The sequence below is a fragment of the Protopterus annectens genome, chromosome 2.part0, assembly GCF_019279795.1.
Source record: "Protopterus annectens isolate FY-2018-M chromosome 2.part0, PAN1.0, whole genome shotgun sequence".
NCBI classification, from domain to species: Eukaryota; Metazoa; Chordata; order Ceratodontiformes; family Protopteridae; genus Protopterus; species Protopterus annectens.
In genome coordinates this window covers 1,157,681,695-1,157,700,917 of record NC_056728.1, presented here as the reverse complement: position 1 = coordinate 1,157,700,917, position 19,223 = coordinate 1,157,681,695, and the positions used below count along the sequence as shown (strand labels likewise).

At 42.0% G+C, this 19,223-nt stretch overlaps 1 protein-coding gene across 1 annotated transcript in view; it reads right to left on the bottom strand.

Annotated features, from left to right (window-relative positions):
- Window positions 1-19,223, bottom strand: part of SEC31A (SEC31 homolog A, COPII coat complex component) — a 1,704,034-nt gene that overhangs the window by 986,458 nt on the left and 698,353 nt on the right. Inside the window, exon 14 of the mRNA XM_044060384.1 lies at window positions 4,898-4,972. Coding sequence (XP_043916319.1) covers window positions 4,898-4,972 — 75 coding nt within the window. The remainder of the gene's footprint in view (window positions 1-4,897; window positions 4,973-19,223) is intronic.

Below are 19,223 nucleotides of genomic sequence, written 5' to 3'. Positions count from 1 at the left end.
ATTGCCTTGCCACTGGCGTCCCCTGTAGGCACCTCCTCTGGATTGGTTTCTGCCTCTGACGCCTATTCCTGCCTCTCTGATTTTTAGAGGAGTCTGGAAAGGACCAATTTTGGAAGGCCAGTTCCTGCTGAACCTTGGGGCTGAACCTGTAAGAAATCTTTAACTGTTTGTACAGATTTTGCCTTTTCTTCCATTTTCTTCATTACTTGTTGGGCAGGAGAACCAAATAGACTGACCTTATCCATAGGAGCATCTAATAGCTTTGCTTTAACATGATCCGGCAAGACCTGTTCTTTCAACCATGCATGCCTTCTTATAACTGTGCCAGTCATGGCTGATCTAAATGAAGCCTCCAGTGCATCATAGCCACATTTTAAAGAATGGTTACTAACCTGCTGAATGTTATTCACCATTTCTAAAACATATTTCTTATCTAAGGAATCATCAGAGGACAGTTTCTTAGTTAACTGATCAAGCATAAACTCTTGGTATTAGATCATATGAAACTGACAGTTCAGAGCTCTAGCTGGGAGAGTAGCGGAGGTGTATACTTTTTTACCCCATCTCTCCAAGGACCTGGATTCCCTATCAGAAGGGAGAGGGTTTTTTGCTGAGGTCGAAGCTACTGCCTTAGGCCCCTGGGAGATAGTCTCAGGATCTGCAAAAGGAGCCTTGTATAAGTGGTGATGAGTGTCCGGTACCCTGTAATACCTATCGGGCTTAGCAGGGGCTGGAGGTAAAGTATCAGGAGCAGTGCAAACATCATTAAATGCATCATCCACAACAGGAAGAACTGGAGGTATAGCTAAGGGCCTATGTTGCGGTAAGTGTAAAAAGGTCCTAAGCCTTTTTCTTGAATCTGAGAAATCTTGTCCCTGCCATTAGAATTGCTCTCTCATGGCATGTAAGGTTTCCCCAAAGGAAAATTCCTCTGGTGGAGAGGCAGAAGGAATAGATTCTTCAGCATCAGAATCTTCATAAGTAGAAAGAGGAGCCTCTGGATGGTCTGTATTGTCTGAATCATCAGAAGAGTCATCTGAGGACACTGGCTCAGGGGGCTCTGCTCTAATGGGATCCCCTGATTAAAGAGATGAGATCCTCTGCCAGTGTAAGTATTTGAGAACTGGAGCTAGGCCTGTGAGAGGGGGGCTTAACAGGCACTGGCTTGGCAGTTTTGGCTGCTTTAGCCCTGGCAAAGGCCTTAATATTCATGGCTGCAGGAGGCCTAGCAGCACCACGTGCTGGGGTAGAGACATCCAAAGGGATGGTGTCCGATAATTCTAGGGAAACCACATTAGTAGGCAAAACTTCAGAGGCCGATTCAACTAGGGTAGAAGGAGCCTCGGTAGTAGTCATGGATTCGGCTGAAGATTGAACCGTTTGCTCGGTTTCGGCCGAAACCGAGACACTCGCGGTTTGCTTAACTGTGGTTTCGGCCGAAACCGCGGACCGCGAGTGTCGGTCCTTTTCTTTGCGTTTCTTAACAATTTGGGTAGTCGGAGGATCCGACGGCATAATGGACGCAAAATCTGAGCCGAAAAACTGTTCAGCAAACTCCGACCGACGCCTAAGCGTTCGTCGGTTGAAGGAAGCACAGGCTAAACAAGCTGCTACGTCGTGGTCTGGGCCTAAACAAGGTAAGCAGTAAGAGTGGAAATCTTTATGAGGTATTTGTTTCCCACAAGTTAAACAATTATTCACTTTTTCTGACATCGGCTGAGGCAAGAAAGAGTCCCCAACGGGGTACTTAGCTTTTAGAAGTCTTCGAAGTAGTATTCGGTAGTAGTAATCTCTGGATCTGACCGACCGGCACTTGCGAACAGCTTCTGCTTCGGGTGCCACGCGGCAAGAAAGACTGAGGAAAATGGCGTCGGCTGATGCCTTTATACCCGAAGACCAGCAGAGATGACGTCGGGTGAAGTGCGACACCAGCCGAGGCCAGACCCAGACTTTGGAATCCGGCCGACCGAAGGGCTGCCTGACGACAGGACAACCCATTTGTTAGGACTGCAGATGCATCCTTGAAGGACATCAGATGGGTGATCATCTGGACTTTTACCAACTTCAATATAGAGAAGTCCGGGGGAGGCAGAACAGCAGCTGAATCAGACCCATCTCTTTTGGTCTTTTTCCTGGCAGGCAGCTGACCTTCAAATAGGAAGATTCTGTCATAGTACCTTGCATCAACAACTTAAGAAGCTGGTTCTCCAGATAAACAGACAAAGAGGAGACATGTTTTAGAGACAAATGCTTGGCAAATAGAACAGTTTGTATGACTGTGAGAAGCACCCAAACAAAACAGACACTGCTTGTGACAATCCTTATGGCGAATCTGCCTCTCACATTGACATTTTCCCTTTCTGGGTGGCATGTAAACACAACTTAATTAAGAAAGGATGAGAAGAAACCCCAATGGGGCACCTATCTGAAACATGGCCTGGTAATCAGCACAGAGGAAGGAGCATTCACACAGACAATCAGTGGCATTCAGACTAGAGGCAAAGAAGTTCTGAGGTACATACATCCGTACATCATGTTTATGCCCTACACCCTGAGCAGGGAACACACACGTGACAGACAATGTCTATAAAAAACTAAGACTTTGGTATACTGGCTGGACGTTGGGCTACTCATGGCAGGGAATCCCTTTGTTTAAGAATGCTGCAACAGTGATATGGAAGGATATCTGATGTTCTACCAGTGTGTCTGAATGGATGTATTTTAAGAATTAGAATGCTTAGTGTGAACAATGACTTTTGGTGACTGTCATGTTGAAATAACACCCCAGACCCTATGTACAAAATGTTAAAAAAGGTGGTAATGTTGATGCTGAATGCTTGATGTACAGCAGGCAAAGAGACAGGTCGGGTGAGAACAAGGCATTAACAAGTACAATCCTAAGTAGTAAATCTCCTATGAGCAGCAAAAATAGATTATTAAAAGGGAACAAGTTATTTACTTAACATAAATATACATTTGATTGATCTGTTGTCCACATATGGGATTGGTCACCACAGGAAACTTCCTCTCAGCAACTTTTACAATATTCTGTAAGCTCAAGCTTATCCGCTTCCTCAGACAGTCTAGCCACTGTAGTATATACAATAAAGGGAAAATTTCCCCACACGGCTAACCTCCAAGTCAGTGCATAGGTGACAATTTGGTTGAAGAATTTGTGGGTGGGTGTATTACAGTATGTGGACAATGAATCAACCACATGGTAAATGCACAACATTCCTGCATTAAACCAGTTCATATATTGTAACAGGTGGACCAAGTCCCAATCAGAGAAGGATGGAGGTTTCAGGATAATCCACCTTTTAAGACAGTGGTAACAAACTCTGGCCTAGATCTTGATATGTGAGCTTACAATACATAGTAAATGTATGCAAAGAGGTCCATGTTTCTGCTTCACAAATGTCTTCCACAGATGCTCTTGAACAAGGCTGCTGAGGTCACTATAGACTTTGTAGAATGAGCTTTTGATCTGAACCATACTGTTTTATTAGTAAAAGAATTGCAAAATGTTATACAAGTTGACAGCCACTTGGGAAATGTGATCTTTTACTACCTGGGTACAAAGGAAAAAACACAAATTCACTTGTCATATCTTACATACACTCTAGGCAGAAACAAAGTTGTCTGTGAACATCTAAACAATGCAATTTGAATTTGCCCCAAATACAGTAATGACTACTAAGGGAAGAATACTGTGAGGTTAACTACTTAGTTTAGGTCAAGATCTGATGCTACCCAGGGCTTGAAGATTTACAGAGATTCCCAAGGATACGCAGAAGCAGAGCAAATAGTCTCTTGCTTTGACTACTCACTCAGCTGAAGTTGTGGCTGTGAGACAGTCATCTAAATAGAGAAATATTTTTATCCTTAGCAAACTAAAATGAGGTGCTACTGCAGCCTTGCACACAGTCAACATCATGGGTCCAAAGGGCTGGGCTTTGACATGGTAGTAACTGGCTCTCACTTCAAAGTGAAGGAATCTCTGGGATGCCTTGGCCATCTTTACATGAAGGTAAGCATCCTGGACATCCCAAATGTTCATCTAGTCTTCTTCCTGAAAGCACGGAAGGGCTGACTACACCATGACCATCTGAAAAGTGTTTTTTTAAACAAATTGGTTTTACTAACTGCAGTTCAATATAGGCCTCATGGCTTTTGTCTTCATCAGAACCAAGAGGAAACTTGAGTAAAACCCAAATTCTTTCTGGTCTGGTGAGATGTCCTAGACTGCTCTTTTTTGCAGTAGCTGGTATAGATCTTGAACTGTCACCTTCTTTTAATGTGGGAGGACACCTACAAGGGGCAGACACAGTACTGGTGGCATCTGAGAAAAATGTTCCTGGATCTAACTGTCTTGAATTAAAAGCGCCAACCTTTTGGATAAGAAATTAAACCTGTGACTGCCTCCAAAGGGAGGACAGCTGAGCAACCGCCAGGGACTCTACTGACTATTTCTGGAGAAACACTGTGGAATCCTTGGTTCTCTGGACCATCCTTGCCTCTATCATGATAGCAGTTTAAGAATCTACCACTTCCCTGGGAAGCTCTGCCTCCACATTGCTCATACTGGAGAAGAAAGCAGCATGCATGAAAACGTTTAAATCTTTTAAAAAAAGCAGGCTCAAAAAACATGAGTTCCAGGGATACTAGAAAGGCAGGTCCAGACAACTGTGCCTTCCAAGCCATAAGGACAGTATCACAATGTAAACACACTGCAAGCATGGAGCAATAATTTGGAAAAAAATGTCTAAGACATCAGGAAAAAAAAAAGCAGCAAATGCCTAATGACCATCCTTCTTGCCCCAAATGTCTGCTTATAACAAACGGGAAAAAGGAAAGAGAAATCATGAAAAAGAAAAAAAGAGCTACACATACATACCTTCTCTCCCATGTCTTCTTTCTTGTATCCCAATAGATTGAGATACTTACTACGTGAATCATCCTCAAAATTCACCTATAAGCAAAACAAGACAACAGAAATAATTCAGAAAATTAGATATACACACTACTTGTTAGTGAAATATTTCTATTCAAAATGGCAAGAGATACTTCAGGAATCTTAACCAAACTACAAAATCATGGTTTACACATTCAAAACTTTGTCATTCCGGTGTGTGTGTGTGTGTGTGTGTGTGTGTGTGTGTGTGTGTGTGTGTGTGTGTGTGTATATATATATATATATATATATATATATACACACATATATACATATATATGCACAGTTTACCATTACCACCATATGGTCAAGCACACAGTGCTCGAACCTGTATATGTCCGAATGTAATTAGCGAATCCTGGCATGCCAAATGGTCGGAATGTTGCAAGAATGCCGAATACGACGTTTTCAACAGCTCTACATCCAGAAACAAGTGCTAACATGGGTCAAAAAGGGGACGGGAGTTTGCGATTCGCAAAATCTGCGTTCGCAAATGTGGGATGCTGCAGAACTTTCAGACATTCGGGCTCGACCATCCACCGGTCAACCATATGGTGGTAAACCTACACACACACAGACACACACACACACACACACATATATATATATATGTATACATATACATATATATATAGATATATATATATATATATATATATATATATATATATATATATATATATATGCACACACACACACACACACACACACAATCTCTACTGCTGAAGCAAAAGGACTATGAAAGGCTTATCTGCTCAGTTCCTATTGCTTTCTACTTACCATTCATGATGTCTCATTAACACAGTCTCATAACCCAAAGACAATAACCATGTATCATAACAGCATTCAACTGTGCAAGTAGATTTAAATTGTGTTCTAACCTGATAAAAAGTGGCACTTCTCTATTTAAAGTAATGGCAACTAGTTACAAGTAAGGTACAGCAGAATCAGTAAATGTACACTTTAGCTGTCTAAATGTGTGTGTGTGTGTTGTGTGTGGGGGGGGGGGGGTTAGAGAGAAGCAAAGGTGTCTTCTAGCTCCTGCATCATTCAGCAGTTATCCATCCATCCATCCTCAACCCCTTTTCCCATTTTGCACATGGGGCCGGGGTGTCACTTCAACATTGGCAATCATCTCGTGCCAAGGTTTACACCGCCGGGTGGCTAGCCCTGCCGCAGTAGTTCATCTGTACCACTCACTCACACTTGCACCTACAGGCAATTTAGAGTGTCCAATCTACCTACTGCACTGTCTTTGGAGTGTGGGATGAAACTGGAGCACCCGGAGGAAACCCACGTGACTGCAGGGAGGACATACAACTCCACACAGAAGGCACCCCAGCCGAGAATTGAACCAGAGAACCTCTTGCTGTGAGGCAACAATGCTAACTGCTGCAAAACCGTGGCCTATGTGTGTTTTTTTTTTTTTTTTTTTAAATGACCAGTACAAAAATGTTTTTCCCCCATACACCAAGTGCTGGCAGAGAAGCTCTCTACTATAATTTGCACCCCCCCCATTCCAATGAGTAAGCGCTAAGCTCAGAAGACATTATTCAGGTTGCCATAGAGGGCCTTTTCTTTGTTTCAGCTGTGTCAGTTCCCTGCACATGTATATATTTATATCTATCAAGGGGGCAGTATGCAATAGGTCTTGCAATTAATGTTCATACCTCTCCATACAATGTAATTATGGCTCAACCACCTTTGATCACTGGTCTCCACAGGATATGGAGCGTGTGCCTAAGCATGCATCCCCCACCAACCCAAAGTGAGGCAAACAGGCTTAGGTCTACTCATTCCTCGATGCTTCGATATCAGCTCCAACAAACAGCCCAAGCCACTAACACAGAGTTCAAAGCATTGTATGTTGTAAGATAACTGCAAGGATTGCAGCCTATGTAAATTATAATTTTTACTATCTATTTTTAGTTAACTGTTTATTAAGTGGATGAAAACAAAAACAGGGTACTTTGAGGAAATATGAATTACAGAAAATCATTTGAGTTAAAAAGTCAATGCTGATGGTCTAAGGTAAAAGTTAAGCTGCAACATTGCCTAGATTCTAAGGTGGAGTTTTATTTAGGAGTATCTGTTGGACTGTTACATACTTAACTAAACAAGGGTAAGAAAATCTCCAATGTTATCTGTTAGTAACATGTGGTATCTGCAGATGTTTCAACAAAACCTAGAACACAATTTCTGCTACAAGATCACTGCATGTCATTTCCTGACTTCTTCACCGACTTAGGATACTCTTCTTTTTTTTTTTTTTTTTGAAATATGTCACAGTTTTAAACACCTGCTATAAAATATTTTGCTTGTACTCATGTTATTGCCGTTAAGTTTACTTTGTTATTTCATCATCAGTTAATTTATCTGTTTTGGTATTTTCTTCAATGTTAGTCAGCAAAACGCACTTGAGGGTAAGTATGCACATTTTTGTTCAGTCACGTGGTATTTAAATAAATCTTATGGGTACTTTAACCCCTTAGATACATTCAACAACTTTCTTGTAAATAAGAAATACTTCAACATTCACAGGCTGGGGAGCTAAAGTTTTTTTTCTTCTTTTTTTTTTAAACACCTTCCCACAACACTCTTCACAAAGGCTGAAAAGTTGGTGAGTCTGACCATTCATAAGTGGAGGCACTCTGAAGTCTTGGTAGCTTCCTCTACTATCGCACAAGTATGTTTGTTCCCCCCAGTAACCAAACCTTGACATCTGCTGGGTACAGATATCTATGTTTCCATTTATTTTGTGAACAGATGGTGATAGCTTGACTAAGTATTGCTTTTTCATTCTAGTTTCTGATACGTAACTTTTTCTTGCCAAGAACCTTGCTCCATTAACAGTAATTACCTTTTTCCGGTGACCACAGGGCAGACTATCTTTTCCCCTCATACTACAGGAAACAAACCTTAATAATAAAGGCCTAAGAAACCTCCGGATTTCTGCAATGATGAAAGGTACCTCCTATGGATTCTTTAATATGAATGCCTTGTTGCAGAAGATCCAACCTCTTCAACTTCTGTCTTCTAAGAGACAGACACTCTTTTCTGCTTTACCCTTTCTACTACTGTCCCCTAAATCAACTAATTCCCATTTAGCATACTCAAGCCTTGTTTCAGTTGAATCTTCATAAGCATTTGACTGTGCATAAGCAATTGAATGTAGTGGACCGTTTCCATTTGCTCCACATCCTTAAGCCTCATATCAGCAAGTGCCATTAATTCTGTTACATAATTATCCACATTTTATACCTCTGCCATTAACATATCAAACCATATCTAGGTTTTCCATTTCAGCAGACAGTATTTAGGATTCTTCCAGGTTTTGAAGAAACAGCAAAGGGTTGCTCACACATGATTGTCCAGGCAAGTTTCCTTTCCCTTTTACTTTCTTTTCAAGATTCACACATTGCAGCTATGTTTAAATCAGCTTCAGACAGTTGGTTTTCTAATTTCCAGAGGAGTGCTGACACTTAATATACATTGAAAAGCAGTGAGAGAAAGACTTCTGAAAAAGTTGTGTTACCTCTTAACCACCTGAAGTGGATGTACACAATCTAAGCTTTTGAAGGAAGCAAGGAAAAGAGTTTTGAGATAAAGCACCTTGTATTCTGGAACTGAGGAAAGGTCCAGAATTAATCTCCAATCTCTTCCTTTATCCCCCACTGAGGATTCTGCCTGACGACTCCACTATTTGAACTCAGCAGGCCCAGTCATTCCATGGAAAGGGAGCCTGGCATCACATGGCTAGTCAAGAGCTACATCCATTTGTTCCTGACTAAGAACCCCTACTAGACCATTCATTCCTCCAAAAATGACAGTTGGGTGGTATGGAAGTGGCCAACTTTGAGTCTTGCAAAGTGGTTTATCCTCCCTTCTCTTAAGCTATTCACAGACTCACTAACTCACTATCGCTACCTGGTTAGGGAAAGGAGGAGGTCTGCATGCTCCAACAGGCACCACCTATTTTTCTCTGCCTTAATAAAGAGGTTCAGGGACCACTGCAAGATAAACCAAGGCCTCTGAAGGTGGACAATGCACCCATTGCCACAATTAGGTGTCATAATCATAAATGACATGGGTTTAGCACTACCCCCCTCAAAATGAGTGGTCTGGTGTCAGCTGCTGAAGCTCACCCTCTCCACATGGTTCCTCTGACACAATCACTCACTTTCTCTGAGGAAACAGACAAGGGGCAATAACAAATCAGTCCATTTTTGAAACAAAATCCAAATCCAATTACCTCCTTGTGCAACACTTTGCAAGAAGTAACATTCACCTTGATCCAATCAGCCCTTAAAGTTACAATAAACTGGGGAAATGGCCCAAATATAAATTCTATCTAACAACTCCTTTTACACTAGTGCCACTAATGTACAGTTATAACTCTCTGACCAGGAGCCAGGGGGCCAGTGTTCAATTAGAATCAAGGATGACTGCTGGAGAAAGCATGGGAAGGATGGGAATGCCTATATTTGAGAGGATGCAGGGCTGGATAGAACAGAACTAGCGTAAACTGCAATCCCTGGGAAGCAAGGCAGAGATACTTGAGCATGCACCCAGAGCATATGTTTGTACCGAACCATAAACATGGTAGCCCTCCCACAGCAGGTGCATAGAAACATGAGCATACATAGAGGTATAGTGACCCAAACAGTGATAAGGGTTTTGCTGCACCAGCCCGTGGGGGGTGGGGAAGAAATAAAAAAAAATGTCCAGCATTACAGCATGGATACAAGCAGCTCTAATGGCTGCCTGGATGACAACTTCTCTAGAGATAGAGAGGGCATGGTGGTCAGCAAGTAAAGGAGTGAAAAATCTTAAAAGAAAAAGGTAAAACTGTTTAGGAATCCTGTGCCATTAATCTCCAGAAATACTATGCTATGTTTTAAAGCTATTCTCCTGTCTCCACCTGTGCCACAGGGTCTAAATTGTAGCCATAACTAAATCTCAAGAGACCAGAGCTTCAACTAGCATCCCACAACACTAGAAAAGTCAGTCAGGGAGAGATGGCAGTGAGCAACTAATGTAGGCATGTCCACCCTTGTTTGTCTTGCCACAACTGCACAATCTGGTGAACAACTGAAATGTATCATCGACAGTAAGGACTCAGATCAAAAACCTGCTAAGAAGTACATACCACTTTATCTGTGCACTGGAGAGGTATACAAGCTTATTCCTATGCTGGCCTAGGGGTAGCCAACACTGTACCATACTATGTGGACAACAGAGAAGGAGTGGCAAGCTTTATCAAAAAATCTCCCATTCTTCTGGGATAAATGTGATAAAAGTTTTTTTGTTCATCTCTTCCAGTGGTCAGTAACAATGGGGGAAGGGGAAGATCAAATAAGGTAAAGGAATGTAGGCTTGAAAGTCCAGAAGAATCACAGTGCAAAAATGTACTTGGAAAACATACAAACGTCTGTTTTCTGATTACCCACTTTATTCTTCACAAACTCACTGGGGTGCCAGAGGCTATCTAAGCAGCCAGCTGGGGCAAGGCTTTTGAAGATCATTCTAGGCAAAGTGCACCATTATCACAAAAATCACATGCACATTCATTCACACATGAAATGTGATGGAAGGAAACTGGAGCGCCTTTGAAAACAAAAAAAAAAACACAAGAGGATATGCACACTTTCATACACTGCAACCCAACCACAAAGCCAAAAATCAAAATATAAAATACCCCATGCACCCACTTGTATATCATCCCTTCCCCAAATTTTTTTGGTTAAGGGTGTGGATGGAAATGGAGTCTCCTATCTTTAGATGTGAAGGAGAAAGAAACAATGACAAATTATTAAAAGGGTTCAGTTTATGATCAGAGGGAGAAGACTAAAAGGATTTGAGATCCTTTAATCAGCTTTCTAAGCTTACACGATATCTACTCTGTCCTGGAGGATGATCTTTTTTTAAACATCTTTATATAAATCACAGCTGACATAATGCCATGGGTACACACATTAATAAAAGAGGGAAAAAAACATTTTCATCATTTTCTTCTTTTTTTTCTGCAGGATAATCTTCACTAATATGACTGCGCTCTCAACAACTGCTGCTGCCAGTTAAAGTAGTTTTCATCTGAGCAAAAGAATCAAAGTAATAGCATGAACCGTGCTTGCTAATAACGCTTTATTTTTACCTTTTCTTCTAGTTCCTGAATTTGGAAATTAGCCTTCTGAGCAAACAGCATACATGCAGAAACAGAAGAGATCTTTCCTTACTTAGAGGAGGAAAAAGGTGCACATGGATCAATGCTCTGCCCCAGTTAACAATTACAAATTAAATTAAAAATGGGACCATATTTTTTAACCATGTCCATTTCCTGAATTTTGTCCAGATGATTCTGAGGAAAATAAGTAAAAACAGTGGCCTACATACATTTTAATACTTCAGAACAAATCCGGGTAACTATAAGCTAAGTTGTGAATGCCTTGGCTTCTAACGTGAGATGGGAGTGTTGCAAGATTTCATACTGATACACTACCATGGGAATTAAAAAAATATGTGCTGTAACAGCAACGGACTTTGAAGAAAGTACTGCTATTAAGAACTTTCCATAATGGCAGATGTCCGACTTATCACTGCTGCAGTATTCGAAACTGTTGAGTTATCTCACCAAGTAACCTGGACGCCTGGCTGGGATGCCAAAGCCAGAACCTTCCATAGAGCCATACATCCGATGTATGACCTAAGCCATGGGTGTAAGGGTACATATAAGCACATGTATAAGCATAAATACTTAGACTGTCTCAAAGCCAGTAAGCATGAAGGGGCCCCACAGGCAAATTTAAAACTGGTCAGCTAAGAGGAGAGACGCAGAAAAACAGTGAATCCCCTCGTTCACCCATCTACTAAAATAGTAAGTTCTTACATAACATTGTTCAACCTTATATTACTGTTGCACTATTCCAAACTGTTGTTACTCCTCTCTCCCTTACATCCACCCTTCAGCTTAAGAGGTGTGAAGGCTGAATGTAAGGGAGGAGAATTGTCTAGTGATCCATACAGGGCTGATCTAGCAAAGTATCTGGAGTTAGAAAAGGCATCCATTCTTTAGTGCTTGGTGAAAGTATGTAAAGAAGACCAAGTAGCTGCTTTACAACTGTACTAGAGTCAATCTCCTTGTAAAAGGCTCCAGATGAGGCCACTGCTCTAACAGAATGGGCCATTGTGGCAGACTGTATAGATTTGTCATGTACAGTATAGGAAAGGAAGATTTAGAAATCCATTTAGCAAACGTTTGCTTTGAAACTAGGTTCCCTAACTTGGAATCTTGCAGAGACAAACAATTGGTCAGATTTGCAAATATGCTTGCTCTTATCCAGGGAGAATCTGAGCATTCTATGCACTTCCAGGGAATGTAGATTTTTTTTTTCCATTATTTTGTGGATTAGGGAAGAAAGTGTGCAGATTTATGGCCTGATTGAGACACAGATCATCTATTATTTTAGCATGAAAGAAGGATTAGCCCTTAAAAACATTGTGTAATTATGGAAAACAAGGAAGGGAGGAGTTGCCATAAGGTCCTGTAGTTCAGATTCTAATCAAGCAGAGATGAAAGCAACCAGAAAAATAGTTTTCCATGTACAAAATTTGAGGATAGCAAATGCTGCTGCTTTGAAAACAGGGAGAAAGAGTTTTTGCAGGACAAAATTGAGATACCAAGCAGGGGGAATGGCTTTCCTTGAAGGTTTCAAATGGAGTAAAACTTTTAAGAACTGTTTTATCGTAGTCTGGCAGCAGCAGCAACAAAGGGGCCAACAGAAGGCAAGTGGATATGACTGAACTGTGTGCCTTAACAGGAGTATTCTAGCCCAGACTGCAAGCGCTCAAACAAATAAGAGGGGACCACTGGGACATTAGCTTGAAGTGGATCTTTATATTAGGAGCAACACCATATACTAAATCTTTTCCATTTTGTTAAGTAAATTTTTCTGGTGGTAGGTATTCTTGCCTCCTAGAGAACCTTAAACACTTCCTCAGAAAATGAATGTCTAAAAGAGAGAAAAAAAAATCTTATCATCTATAATGTTAGGGTGAAGAATAACAGGTTGGGATGTAGTAGTTAGCCCTTCTGCTGAGTGAGCATGTCCACTGAGAAGGGAAATGTAAGGGAAGGCATACACGAGCCTCCCCCTCAACAATGGAAGGTCATTACATCTATTTTTCAAGCTGGAGGACAGTACATCCTGGTGCAAAATATCAGTTTTGTTTGTGAGGCACTCCCATTTGTGGACTACAGCTAGCAAGATCTCCGTTTAGCATTAATTTGTGGAAATCTTCCTTTGATCTGCTTAGAAAGTCTACCAGGACACTGTCCAGTGAAAGAATGTGTAAATTGCTTGGAGAGAGAGCGAGAGAGAGAGAGAGAGAGGTTTGCTTTTCTGGCCTTCTCCCATACCATGAAAGCCAGTCTGCACAGTTGATAAGATCTGATATCCCCTGTCTGTGTTCTAAGTGAACAATGAATCTGGTTTCCAGGAATGAGAGAAAATCTGCAAGACCTAAATTAGAGCCCTCATCTCCTTCAGACTGATGTGCGCTGATCTTAGATTTGTATGTCATTACCCCTGAACCTTCAGGTTACCTATCCATGCTACTCATGCCTCATCTTGATGCATCAGTTTGCAGCTCCTGTTGTGGTGACTGCAGTTTGAAGGGATGACCTTTAGCTTTATCTGTGATACCCACAACAGTATTAACTTCTTTAAGCAAGGCAGGAGAGGAACCTGTGCATCCAGGGGATGAGAATGTTGAGACCAGCACCACTGAATCTTCCTCATAAGCAGTCTGGCAAACAAGCCCATGGGGCTGGTTGCTAACATGAATCCCAGGGCTCTGAGGATTTCCCTTGCAGTACAGGACTAAAGTGGAAGTAAGTGGACAGGACCTGCACTTTGTCTAGCAGAAGGAAGGCCTGCATGAGTTTGGCTTCTGATCTGCACACTACGGATGGTAACATTGCTGACCTTTTCAGACTAATTGCGAAACCCAGAGCCTGAAGTAAAACCACGGTGAATTTGAGATGAGTCAAGAGTACCTGCTGAAAAACAGCCTACATTAAAAGGCTGTCTAAATAAGAGAACATCCAGAATCCTGGAGTTCTTCAATAAGCTATTACTTATTACTGGGATGGGGCACTTTGTACAAACACTGGAGACTATAGGAAGTCTAAAAGGCAAAGCAGAAAACTGAAAGTATGACTATCCAGTAGAAAACCTCAGAAATTTCCTGTAAAATGGGTGAATAGGAATATGGAGACAGGATTCCTTAAAGCTAAAAGACACCAGGAAGGCTTGATGTAGGATGAATGGAAAAACAGTTTGCATGGACAACATCTTGAAAGACTGAACAGAGAAAGTTGTCGAAACTGGAAGGATCTAGAATTGCAATCCAGTCTCCTCCTCCTCTTAGGACGAAGAACAGTCTGTAATAGAACCATTTCAATTGTGCCTTACTCTAGCAGGGTCTGAATGATTAGATAGAGCAACTAATTCTGATTTGTGGAGGGGGAGGGATGCCAATAAAAGAAGAAACTTCATTCCAGATTATTCTGGATACCATTTGAATGATATATAGAGTACCCAGTTATCTGAAGTGATGAGTAGCCAGTTTTTTTAGGAATGATGTGAAACTTTTGAATAAGGGAAGGGATGGGGAGGCAGACTGAAGGTAGCAAGTGGACTTGCCTGTGTTCCCTGCTAGCGAAGGAAGTGGAAGTTGGTTTTGTAGGGTAATTCTGTTGGTATTCTGGCACAGAAGTAATAAAGATCTGTCTTGCAGTTCTTCATAATTTTAACCTGTTCCTGCAATTGTTTGAAAAGACTTGACAGCATCCAAACCAATCAAAAGGGCCTTGTTTAACAGATTCTATGAGTTTCACCTTAATATCTTCTGGAAGGGGCTGAGAACATAACCAAGCATACCTCCTGATCACAGATCCTCTTAGCAGCTGCCCTGGAGGAGGCTTCCACTACATCCAACACCCTAGCCCAAAGGTTCCTAGAATTTATAAACTCAAATGCTATGGAACAACTTGTTACCACTCCCACAAGAGGGGAAAACATACTGGACCTGATCATCACCAACATGGGGACTCTATGCTCCAGACCAGAAGTGTATCCCTCACTGGTAAGATCAGACCATAAACTAATCTCACTGGATATTCACATCCCGACCCCACCCCCTGCCCAGAAAACCACAGTGAAAAACTTCTCTAAAGCAAATTTCACACTCCTCAAAACCGAGGTGGAATCCTTCAAAGCCCCCGGGCCAGTGGAAAATACGGCCCAGACCGCAGAATCCTTTATAAACGCATTCTATGAACACCTTCAGGAATGCATGGATCATGCGATCCCAAATAAAACCAAGACCCAATCCTCCAAAGGCAGACGTCCTGTCTGGTGGACCCCAGCCATAAACAAACTATACAATAGGAGGAGGAAGCTACTAAATGATAGAGCAAAATCCCAAAAAGGGAAGGCATCACTGATCAGTATTAGCAAAAAGCTATGGGCACTCATAAAATTGTCTAAGGCCAGCTTCGAGAGAAAAATTGCACAGGACACAAAGGATAATCACAAGGCTTTCTTTAGTTATGTTAGGAACCTGGGTGGTAATTCCCAGATATGCTCAGAATTAGTCCAAAATGACAAAAAATACACTGAACCCACAGACATTGCCAACATCCTAGCTGACAGGTTCAGCGCAAACTCCCCCCCCCCTACCTACCAAAAGGGCAAATATCTATCCCAGCAGAGTGCTGCCCCCCTGACATCTCAGATGCTCAGGTAAGAGCCGCCCTCTCCAAAGCAAAAACACAGCATCAATGGGACCAGACGGTGTCCCGGGCTGCATCCTACATGAACTCCAAGAAGAGCTAAACCCAAACATAAAACTACTGTTCAATCTCAGCCTTACTACAGGATATGTGCCCAAAGAGTGGCGTACAGCAACAGTGGTCCCTCTCCATAAAGGTGGTGCCTCAACGGATCCTGGAAACTATCGCCCCATAAGCCTGACTAGCTTGGTCTGCAAAGCTATGGAAAGGATCATCATGGACCTCATAAATAAAGATATTGGGGACCTCCAGTTCGGCTTTGTTAAGGGCAGATCCTGCCTCTTAAACCTGGTTGATTTCTTTGAAACAGTCACCAAGGCCACTGATGAGGGGAAGGTGGTCCACACAGCCTACCTGGACCTCGCAAAAGCCTTCGATACAATACCCCACTCAGGCATTATAGATAAGCTCACCAACTTAAATATAAACCCCTATGTCACTAGATGGATTGCAAACTGGCTCAAGGACAGAACCTACATGGTTAGAATTGCTGGAGCCATGTCAAACTCCAAGCAAGTTACAAGTGGTGTCCCACAAGGCTCAGTCCTGGGACCTCTCTTGTTCGGTATATATTTCTCGGAGGTACAGGCCAACACGGAAGGACTGTGGCTGACCAAGTTCACAGATGACTGCAAACTGGGCGCCATAATCGACTCTCCAGCTGACACAAGCATCCTCCAAAAGGGCCTCATAGAAACAGACAACTGGTGCCAGAGCCATGGCCTCAAGCTAAATGCCAAAAAGTGTATAGTCATCCCTTTGGCAAAAACAAAGTGCCCACAAATTACCACATAGGTGGTAATCCATTAAGTACAGAAGAAGTAATTAGGGACCTGGGGACCCAAGTTGATAGCAATCTCTCATTTGACAACCACGTGGCCAAAGTGGCTAGAAAAACATTTTATATAGCCCACCAAATCATGAAGGGATTCACATCTAGATCAGGGGAGGTCATCGTGCCTCTTTACTCATCCCTCATCAGGCCCATAATTGAGTACAATGCCCCTTTTGGGATGTACCTTACCAGACACCTGCAGCAACTGGAAACACCCCAAAAGTACCTCACCAAGAGGATCAAAGGGCTCAAACAGATGCCATATGCTGCCCAGTTAAAGAAACTCCAGCTCTGCTCAGTGGCATACCGCCTGTTCAGAGGCGATCTGTGCCTGACGTATAAAGCCATGTCCAACCCGTAATTAATGGACATGCTGCACCTCAGAAAATCCAAATCCCATCGAGCTACGCGCTCGAGAGATTTGAACCTCAGCACTGAAATAAATAGGACATGCTGGAGGCATAGATTCATAACCCAGAGGCTCCCTTCACTCTGGAATAAAATCCCAGTCCAGGTTAAGCAGAGTCCCTCATTGACTCTCTTCAAGAGGAATCTTGATGAGTGGATGGGAGATCGTAGGTTTACCCCAGGTATCACTTCTGTGTCACTGTTAGACAGAGGCACAGTATACTAACCTTGAAAAAGGGCATAGCAAAATAAATTTAAAATGGGTGGCGAAAGCCAAACACATTCTGGCTAGGCTTATAAATGCCCTAGGGCAGATAGCCTAGTATGAACCTATGAACCTATAACCTGCATTAAATACTGTACTTTGTTACTTAGGAAGCCTGAGCCACCGAAGATAAAAGCTGAGGGGAGGACAATGTTTTATTTAAATTCCTGAAAACAGATGAGTATTTAGTCAATTTGAGTCTGATAATTCAGAGCTCTAAAGGCCACAACAGAGGATGTATAAGCCTTTTTCTCCAATCTGTCCACTGCCCTATCTTTATCTGAAGGAAAAGCTCTGGCAGCAGATTGTAACTTAAGATGCCTTGGCTGTTGACATTGAATGTCACAGGATTTGTAAAGAAATTTGAAATTTTGAGGTACCTTGTAAAACCTGCCAGGCCTTTTAGGTTCTGGTGGCCGAAGTCTGCTGCAGTGGAAGTAGATGCAAAAGCAATTAGGAAAGCTTCCAGAACAGACGGTACAGGGGAAGGGGTGCCTACTCCTAATAGGTTATAGTATCTCTGCTGAACTTCACAAATGTGTTTTAGTTCTCGTTCAGAGAGTCTTATGTTAACAATAGCATCTCCAAATGAAGCTTTTTCAACATTTTGGATGGAGAACGGGAACTTCATCATCCGAGGCCACTTAACCTAGCAGATGCATTTGGGATGAAGAGGCCAAAGATTGCTCTTTTGTGGAGCGGAAGAAGGAGCAGTAGTACTATCAGGCCCTGCAAAGGATAGTGGCCTGAGTGCCATTATGGCCTTAAATAAGCCCTGTGAAAAATCCATCCACTGTTTTCTATGAACATCTGGGGGAGGAACGTTTTTCATTTTTTTTCTTTCTTTTTCTAAGTTAGATGTCCACTTGGACTAAATGCAGAGATTCCAACCCCTGAATAACCTTGATGACTGAGCCAGGGATTTCGTTTATGAGTGTCTGTAGTATGCCTTTGAGTGCTTCAGAAATTATTAAGCAAGTTTCCCTCTTTCAACCAATGCCAGTAGCTTCATTCATTTCAGACATACAAACCTCTGACTCCATACCAGCCTCTGTTAGTATAGCAACAGCGGGTGTCTGAGCAGGTGTGAGGCATTCCTCAGGTTCTGAGACCTCTGTGGGTACATCCAGGTCCAACTGGGCAGTCATGATATCAGGCCAAGGCCACATACTTTTTCTTTTGAATGGGTGGGATGTCAGGTGTAGAGAGGTCTGCAACATCTTTGCTTGGGCAAGGCACCTACTTTCCAAGAAGGAAATAAGAGACAAAAGTTGCATTCTTGGGGTCTTTGGAACAATGGACTGACAGATCATAAAAATTTTGTAGTCATGTTCTTTAGCTAGACAGAAAAGGTACAGGGAGTGGAAATAAGTGTAGAGAACCTTCCTACAGCAATTGCACTTTCCACTCACAGATGACATCTAATAGAGCACTGTGAATACTAAAAAAAGAGGACCTGGCTTCCAGATATGTGAGAAGAAAGGGTTGGGGGCTCGGGTTTGGCATAATGGTCAAGGTTTTTTCCTCACAGACACAAGATTCAAGATTTAATTCTCACTTTTTTTTAATTTGTCCAAATCTTTTGGGTTTGCAATACCATAACTGAAGATTGAAACAATACTAATTTCATGAACTTTAATTGCACTTTGACTTAGGAATGGGGTATTCCCAAGTCAAAATATGATTAAAGTTCATGAAATTAGTATTGTTTCAATCTTTGATGTCAGCAAAACTACTCTTTGCAGCACCCGCAATGTGCCCAGTAATGACAATTCTGCAATTCATACAGCATTACATGTACTGGTAACAAATTTAAATACAATTGTAGATTCTTTTTTATAAGACCCATTGCTCCTACTACTATTGGAACTGTCTGGGTATCTTTCTTCCACATTGCTCTGGTTTC